At 38.8% G+C, this 9578-nt stretch overlaps 1 protein-coding gene across 7 annotated transcripts in view; it reads left to right on the forward strand.

Moving 5' to 3' along the window:
* The window catches only part of CLSTN2 (calsyntenin 2), a 418740-nt gene that overhangs the window by 407287 nt on the left and 1875 nt on the right, over positions 1-9578 (forward strand). For all 7 annotated transcript variants that reach the window (XM_064384805.1, XM_064384804.1, XM_064384803.1 and 4 more), the window contains one exon: positions 496-9578. This exon is cut by the window's right edge and continues 1875 nt beyond it. In XM_064384805.1, coding sequence (XP_064240875.1) covers positions 496-699 — 204 coding nt within the window. In that variant the 3' untranslated portion in view covers positions 700-9578. The remainder of the gene's footprint in view (positions 1-495) is intronic.

Raw genomic sequence — 9578 nt, forward strand, 5'->3', positions numbered from 1 at the left:
TGTACACTCAAGACCCCAGGCCACTTCTCAGCTCTGCACACCTTGATCAGATATAATTGAGAACTTCAGATTTGTTGTCATGTATAATTACTAAAGAGGATGGTGAAGAACTTCAGGTAGAGCATCACTCACTTCCACTTCATCCATGTCTGTTTGTAGGTACCCAAGATGATATAGTTGCTTTGATTTTAACTTTTTCATCTAAGCATTTATACACTAAAAGGAGGGGAAATCATCAGCAGTTTAAAGAAGCTGATGTTGAAGGTCTAAATTTTGGCAATGTGGCTAACAAAGAGATTGCTTATTGACATTCCATTCTTCTTGTAGTAGTTTTTGAATGTTTGCCACCAACTTGTATGAATTTGATGCTTAATAATCACATAATGATAGAAAGCAGATTTGTCCAGCATGTTAGCATTTCTAAATGCTCTGAAAGCTCTGGCTGTCAAGAAGGCACCTTTCAGCTACTGTCTCATTTCTTTATATGTATTATAGAAATATGAAAAGCCACACCAGACAGAAGAGGAGAGTGAGGAAGAAGACATAGACGATGAAGAGGAAGACACAACCAGCGCTGAATCAGATGATAGTGAAGAGGAGGAAGAGGAGGAGGAGGAAGTGATTGTCCAAAAGGGAGACAAACAGAATGCCACTAGGCAAGAGCAGTTGGAGTGGGATGATTCAACACTCCTCTACTAACAAACAGCCCTCCAGCCACAGCTCTTTTGTAACAACCAATACAATGTTTTTTCAGAGTCTATGAATTCATTAACAGGATTTGAACTTCTGCTTGCCTATAACTGTTTTGCCTAAAATGATCTTCTTGTAGTAATTGATATTGATAGAACTGACCCTTTTCTTACAAAGCCTGGAGGAAAGGTGGTACAAACCTCCTGGCACATAAAGTAATCCAGAACTTGATCTGTTAGCAAGCATAATCCTCAATTTCCTGTTTCTACCCTGCAGATGTGTGACAAAAGTCCTGTCACTCGATCCATACAAGTTTTTGCCTTTGCTACTTTTTTCCACACAGGAGAGATTTCAGCTTGTTATGTAGAATAACTTCTGTAGGTCTGAATGCCATATAAATTCACATTTTTACAGGTGTAAAAAAACAATCCACCTTCAAATTGGAGCAGGGCTTTAGTGCTACAGGGGCTAAATTCCATCTATCATCTTGTCCTGCCTTTTGGATGATAACTGTCTTCTGCAAGGAAATATCTAGGACTTGACAGGGGATGCATGTGTGCTTATGTAGACGTGGATGGTGTATTTTTTCAGGCATGCTGTCAGACCCTCAAGAGAGGGATTTTTATCCAATCTACCAATAGAAATTAAAAACAAGTTTAAGAAAAACAGCAACTAGAAACGGCTGCTGAAGGTTATTAAAAAAAACCCCCAGTCTGTGTCCACAGATTGAGTAATATGGTCTTATGCAAACTGTAAATTCTGATGGGATTGATTCACTGAAAATCTGTAGAGCTGCTCATTAGTTATGGATTGAGCAATTTGCAGAAAATCAATGCTTTAAACTGTCTGTCTCATGGAACCATTAGCTTGCTGCAGCTTCTTACTGAACTAGTGGAAAATAAGTGACCCCATTATTCCATAGCTATGTATGGCTGGGATTTAAGCAATTATTTTAGATGAGGAAAATGTTCTCTTTTGCTTAGTGAGTACCAGCTGGAATTCCTGTCTGACTATATTCTATAAAAACATGATGCCCTATTTCTTCTGTACCCCTGCCTGCCTGTAGTGCACAAGAGAAAGGAACAACACTGTAAGCCCTCTTCTGTGCTCATAATTCTCCCTTATTTCTTCTGCCTGAAGCCATTAATGTTGAAAGGTTTTATAAAGTAGACAAGGAAAAATAAAACCTACTTGGAACCAAAATAATTGAAAACAAAAACTAAAATCCTAAGAGGTTTAGGAGTATTTTCATTTGTTATGGTAACACAGCATATTTTTCTTAAACACTTAAGAAACACTTTTTCTTAAACACTTTTCTGTTTAAAAAGAAAAAAAAAAAGAAAAAGCAGAGCACATATACCATGTGTTGATTAGTCTGTGTGGTGTGTTTTTGTGGTTTTGGTCCCCTTTTGCTTAAGTACCTTTCAACTGCTCTGCTTACCAAATGCTGCAGCACTTGCTGGGGTAGCTGCTCCAATGCACAGAAACAAAGTGGCATGGAAGAGAATGGTGCCTAGTGGCTTGTCTGGGTTATTTTCCTGAGTACTTTGTTTTCTTTGCCATTTCATCTTTGGCTTTTGCTTTTTAAATCTGCTGTTTGAAATGAGCTGCTCCCTCTTCTCCACACTCCCAGTCAGTCTTGCCACAACAGGATCTTCCTGAGCACCCTGAATGGTGGTCAGCGTTGCAAAGGGTACTTGGAGCAATCTTGAGGGTTCCCACCTCCCTCAATACTGGATTATTAACAGCTCCTGAATGTTGTGGGTATATAGTGTGCTTGGGGGTTCTTGTCATTCCAGTTTCTGCATTTGGTAGCTGAAGGGAAATACTGACAGAAACTAGGCCCTTTAGTTGAATATCTAGAAAGTAAATGAAAGAAAAATCTATATTAATTTTAAAATTAGAGATATTAATGCTTTTATTTGTTGTGCCAGAAATCACATTGTCACGTGGTTGTTAAGATTGGCAATACAGCAGTTTTCTTTTGTTATCATTTCTGTTTAATTTTATTCTCTCACACATATTAAACTTAGAAGAATATTTGCAGAATCAAGGCCACATGAATATATCTTATCTGGAGAAATAACAACTGTAAAAATGTCCACAATTTCTTTTTAATACAAAATAAATATTAATATTTCTGATTATCTTGAACAAAATGTTATGTGAGATCAGTTCCTACCATCCTAGTATCCTAGATAATTTCCCAGTTTTAATTTTTTAGTGACATGCAGCAGGCTCTTCGTGATGCTTGTTATCAGCACACATCAGCAAATCTTTCCGCTCAGGAAAAAAAAGATTCAAAATTAAATGTAGATATCTAACAGTCAATTTCAGATTTAAAACTGGACTTAAATTATTTTAAAGTTTCTGTTATTATTGTTGTTGTTGCTGTTGCTGTTATCATAGCAAACATTAGGGCAACTTGAAAACAGCAATTTACAACCTTATTGACAACCTTTAATTCTTTTATATGTTTGTGAATTCATCAGTGTGTTTCTTCATCTAATAGACTTTTTTCCCTACTGGAAGCAGATCTTTTCAGGCTGTACTCGTACATTACACAAAAAGGAAACAAAGTATTTTCTCTACTGTAAATAAACCTACATTTTTAAACCTAAACAAAGTCATATAGGCATGTGTGTTATCACCAAAACTTGGTTTGCAGTAAGATACTCAGCAAACTCAAATGTATCACTGTACTTATTTTAGATTACTCACTGGAGTGCATTATGCAGCATTTTTCATTCAAATAAATAGAAACATCCTTTTCACAGAATGGGAGTGAGAATGAGGTACTTCTTCACAAAATGGGCCTTAGAATATTTGTATAGCACTGAGAGCAGTGGTTTCCTGAGCAAAACTACGACTAGAAAATCACAGAAATAGCAATTTTTCTAAAACAATTCTAAAAATATTGCCTCCCCTCCAGAAATTATTTTTTTGTATAACCTACTTGCTTAAAAACCATGTATACATGCATACATACATAAGGACACGCACATGGGGGTTTTTTGCCCCTAATCAAAAGCCAAAATTCTCTCCTTTTCTCCCTGAAAAAAGTGTTTAGAAAGTGTTTAGAATGCTGTAAAACCATTCAGGTTGGAAAATATCTCTAAGATCATTGAGCACTGCCAAGCCCACTCCTAACATGTCCCCAGGTCCCCCATTCACGTATCTTGGAATTCCCCCAGGGATGGTGAATGTGCACTGCCCTGGACAGCCTCTTCCAATACCTGACTATCCTCTCAATGATGAAATTTTCCCCAATATTCAATCTAAACCTCCCCAGCACATTTCAAGGCTGTTTGCCCTTGTCCTATCACTTGTTACTTGAAAGGAGAAACCCACCCCAGCTGGCTGCAGACCCCTCTCAGGGAATGAGAGGTCATTCTTGGAGAGAATGAAAAGGCCCCTCCTGAGTCTCCTTTTCTGCAGGCTGAGCCCCCCCAGCTCCCTCAGCTGCTCTTCATCAGCCTGGTGCTCCAACCCTTCCCTAGCTCTGTTCTTTTCCAAGGACTCACTGCACTGCAGTTCCTCAGGGTCTGTCTTGTGGTGAAGTGGCTTGCTTTTTTTTTTTTTTATTTTTTACACTAGCAATAAACAGGTGTATCCAATGAAAGTAGTTCTGAAGAGGCAACCACAATCCATGGTATCAGGAATGCAGAGTGCAGAGGTGACAACAAAGGTCTGAAATGACATCACATCAATGATCCCTTAAATTTTTGGAGTTTTAATCTAAGGCTGGGAAAAGCTGTAAAATGTACAAATGGAAATTGAAGATGTTATATAACTTAATATAACTGCCTAGGTAGCTATTTGTGATTAATAGCTCCTATTTCTCTTTCATTTCTACCCCCTCCATAGGTGTTTTATCTTTCTCAAGTAAACCTTAAAATGCACAGTTAAGTTTGTTATCAATATTTACTGCATGGCCTGACACATCCAGAAATGGAAGTAGGGTTTGTCACATCTTTAATACTAATTAAAATAAATGGTTGCTATTTTTTCATTCCAACACATAATACCATTCAGTGGTGGTGGGACTGCTTTTTACCTCACCAGAGGCTAATGGGAGGGAGGAATTTATTTTTGTCTGACATGTGGTGGTGCTGAGCTTGCTGAGCATCACCCTTACTCCATTCTGGAACAAAGTAAGGATCAGAAAGGATCAGAGAGTTCTAAAGTTCCTTCTGTGATTGAAATCCACTGTCTCCATTGCAGGAGCTGTCTCTTCCTGACCCTAAACTGAAAATAATGCCACGGGAAATCAGTAGCCCCATGTGAAGGATGGGCAGAGGGTAATGCAGTAGCAGCCCTTACTTCACTGTGGCAAAGCCTTTTGAGCTTTGATAAAATATAAATAATAAATAATTTGTGTCTCAGCGGTCCCTTTCCCCAGCTGGAGGGAGCTTTACTTGCCTCCCTGGTAGGGGTCCTAGTGCACTGGGACACAACACTGCCTCTTCTCAAAGTTTTGGTGCCAGCACACACAGCTCTCCACAGAGCAGCACCAGGGAAGAATTTACTGGGGTGACAGCAGGTACAGGTCTGGTGGGATGGAGCTGTTCACAGTATCCTGGAATAGAAATAATAATACCAAAATTAAGGATGTTTGCAAAAACATATGGATACTGAGAGAGGGAGACTAAACTGAGTACGTCTCCTCTAAGGGGCTTTCCCTTCCCTTAATTCACACATGCTGACCAGAATAAGTATCTCAAAACTAGTATAACCCCAGTCTCAGGGGGGATATCAGGTTTTATCAGGTTCTGCCTTAAGAACTGCTTTCTCCCTTTAAGCAGTTGCTTAAAGTAGTTCTACACCAAGTGAGTAAATCTAAGGAGATAGTAGAAAAAAAAAACCCAAATGACAAAATATAAATTTTTCTTCAGCAAAAAAGATTGCTGAAGAAATCAAACCATCTCCTAAGTCACTAAATCTATTCTTGTTGATTGTACATAATCCTGTGCTGTATAATCTCCCTCATGTCTCAGCCTCACCAATGGCATTAGGTTTTCCCTCTCAGCACAGCAGAGGAAGCTGCCAGGCCTTGTTCCTGCACGGCCTCACTGCCCCCAGAGCCTGCAGAGCTCACAGCATTCCAGTTCCACTGCAAACAGCCATGGGAACAGCAGCCAGCCCATCCCTTAAAGACTTTGGTGTTCCCAGAGAAACCCACACTCCCATGCACCAAACCATTACACTTTGTAATATTTTCTACAGCACCCAGAAACTGTGATCTTGTACAGTCTTTGTACGCTGGGGTCAAATGGGTTTTTTTTTAAATAAAGAAAGGCATAACAAGCAATGTGTGAGAAGTGATGTAAACTGAAATGGATCAGGTTCCCTAAAGCTGCATGTCTCAGATTGTGTATCCAATGATCAGACTTCTGGTTGCTGGACTCTCCTGGAATCCAACTTCATTTTTGTTAGCATGGAGAATAAAGATACAAAGAATAGAGATAACCACTAAAGATACAGCAGAGCAAAATTCATACTCTCTTAACATGCCCAATCTCAAGAAATACTTCTGCTAAATATATTAGGAGAATTACTCCAGTGATATCTCCTAAAGTAATTATAATTCATCACCTTTGTAGGATTAGCAAGGTTGAAGCCTGGTATGTTCTTTTTGGTTTTGGTTTTCTCTGAAAAAGACATGGTCATAAATTAAAAATACACAACACTTGAACAGTGCAAAAACAAAAGGGACGCAAGGGCTTTAATTTCATAAGCCTCTGTCTAAGATAGGGGTTTAAAGTAATAAACAACTGTAGCCCTCATTATTGAAACTTAGCAGAATAAAATGAACCCAGGAAGTTTTGTATGTTCATGACTTCATTCCTGGTGATGAAAAGGCAGGCACCAGAGCAGGTACCCCTTTTCCCTAGAGGCATTTTACTGCCTTTGGAGTAGGTATTGCTAGCGGTTTTCTCATTATGGTTTCTGTGTCTCTGCTGGCAACAGGAACAGTGCTGCTAGCATCCTTTGGAACAGCCCTGTTAAAGAGCCTGGTGGTGAACCAAAATTCAATAATTCTCCTGCATCCTGCTGTCAGCCCTCTGTGGTGGAGCACTCCAAACACATGCGGAGGGAAAGACACAATGGTTACAGTGGAGAGCTCTGGGCTGGTGCTTCATTAGTTACTGCCTATAAAGAAACACCCTCAGCAGCATGAAGCACCACAAATGTGTGAAACAGAGTTCAGGAAAAGCCCTCATTCTTATTTTCAGTACTAGCTTATGGGGAAGTTGTTCATTCATCAGCTGTTGAAGCAACATGCCCATGTATTGTCACTGTGTCTGTGCTGAGAACGAAGAAGCAGCAGAATTTTTTTTTTCTAGTTAAGTACATTGTACAATAAAAGAGTACTGCTTTCCCTGGGCAACGTGCCCAAACCTTGCCAAATGCAAAGAGGAGCTGTTCCCAAATAGGGAACAAAGATTTTACAATGGTATTCCATCCTTATACTTCAGACACCCAGAAAACTTCATGGGAGTAAAACGCTTTTCTGCAGCCCTACCTATTCCTTTTGTAAACCTGGATACAGTTTGGGGTTTTCAGAGTCATTTAACTTCCCAGCTGGGTATAAACTTCCCCGCTTTCAGGTGTCCTTTGGTGTACTAAACCATAAAACTGTTTTTGTCTGAAGGTTTCAGGATATACTAGGGGCGGGGGGCGGGCAAAAAGTTATTAAAATTACAATGTCTTTTTTTTTCTACTCCTGCCTCCCCTAAATATTTAAACAGATACAAAAAATTTGATCAGACAACCCTGCCTGACCAAGTCTGTGACTATAATGACATTTCAAACCTCTACTGAAATTGGCAACAAATCTTTGTCTACAAACTGCTTCATGTGCAGTAGAGGAGAAGGTGGACCATTGTTTTAACTGGGCATGCTCTTTAGAATGTGGAACAGATCAACCACAGTCAGTTTCATTAGAAAATCAAATTATTATCTAAGGAAGAGTGAACAGGAAAGTAGAAGAGAATACTGCATGAATAACAGAAAGAGTTAAGGTTTACAGTGATGTGAAAAAAGTAGAAATTTGATCTTGTAGAAAAGACAGAGACATAAAAGTGTCATTGTCAAATAGTAAGGCAATGGAAACATTTTCTGTTTCTGTGCCAGAACTGATACTGTCACGATGAACAAGAAAGAGAATGAATGTGGGATGTTGAAGGGCTCTGAGATGACCAGACACAGATGTAGAACACACATATGTATGTTGCATACATACACATGCGTGTGTACAAGAAAATCACAGAATGATGCCCATGGGGAGGTGATGGCTGTGGTGATGAAGGAGAATTTGCAGGTTTTTAGCCTGGTTGATGCTGAAGTTGCCTTCTTGAGTTCCAGTTACAGCACCTCCAGCAGAGCTGGGAAGGGAGCAGGCCACGAGAGGTGTTGCTACAGTGTTTGTGCATTAAGTAGAAAAATTTAGAACCATGGCCAGCCCAGGGGGCTTGGGGAAAACATTCTGTCTGCTGTGACTGGAGTCTGAGGGTACAGTTACCACACAGTTTAATTTGAGATAAGAAATGGAACTTTCCCCACAGACACTTGTTGATTAGTTTTAGAGATTTTCTACAACAAACATACTTCATGGGTTGATGAGGAGCTGGAGATACCCAAGGCAGACTATATTCCATATTGAAAAGGCCCTCAAGTAATTTTTTTGTAGTGATACAATCTCCTAAGTGGCCACACAGTTACAAATCCTGATTTTTGAAAATATACATAATAGAAAACTTTTTAAGGATAACAAGCATCCCTGTGCCAATCTGAGAGCTGAAGTTATTGCCTCTATTCTCAGAATCAACTACTGGCACATTTATTTTTGGCCTCTCCAGAAACTAATGTAAAAGTATGAGGTACATCTGAAAAGAGATGGGGTTTTTGTTACAAATACTGCACCACCAGTTGAGTAAGTTTTTGATTGTGCTTAACAGGCAATTCTGTTCAAAGGATCATCATGACAGGGATGGAAAGATACACCAGAGTGTATTATTGCTTTGCAGGGTAATACACATTGTGGGTGGGCTTCCTGAGAACTGTTTCATTTCAACTTCAGTGTATTTCAAAGTTCATAGTAGACTCATCAAATCCTAGAAATAAAGATTAGTAGACAAAAGGAAAAAGTAGTGCAAGTAGAGTATTATGCTAACAGTGCAGAATTATTTCCTAGAATATATTTTTTAGTGTTAGGGGTCAACCTACTCAAATCTTTCTAAGCCTGGGGCTTCTACTGCTTCCCCTGGGAGATTGTTTTAGAGTCTATTCGAATCCACGATTAGAAAGCCTTTCCTGAAAATTAATTTAAATAATCCTTTTTGTAATTTTTATCTCATTAGTCCTAGTTATACCCTTTTGCACCATTAAATAGTTCCTCTAACCATGATTTATATCCTTTGAATATTTTTAGATAGTTACCAAGTTCATTGCCTGTGGTAATTTACTAGAGAAGCTGTGAACCCCTCCTCATCCCAATTCATTCCTTCAGTTTTGTATTTCTTACCTTTTCATGAAATGTCCTTAATGGACACACTAAATCCCTTAGTATTTCCTTAAATGAGTCACAGTCAGTTCACTCTGTTAAGGTGTTCTGTGTTGCTGCTGTCACTGCATAAGTTGTCAAAGTTTAAACAATAAATTTAAATTGAAACTTGATTTTAAAAAAATCTTTTCTGTAATCCATGGATAAGTTCTCATATGATATTAATTTGGCAGCGTCTTTTATATGGGTATGATTTAACAAAGCCAACCAATAAATGCTGCAGCCAATGAAACAATAATACAAAGTATAATTTGTTAAAACTTAAGTTGCTGTCATTAATGTGAAAACAGACATTGTCATTTATGGGTCCATGTTTTTAAGT

Source organism: Passer domesticus, chromosome 11 (assembly GCF_036417665.1).
Source record: "Passer domesticus isolate bPasDom1 chromosome 11, bPasDom1.hap1, whole genome shotgun sequence".
NCBI classification, from domain to species: Eukaryota; Metazoa; Chordata; class Aves; order Passeriformes; family Passeridae; genus Passer; species Passer domesticus.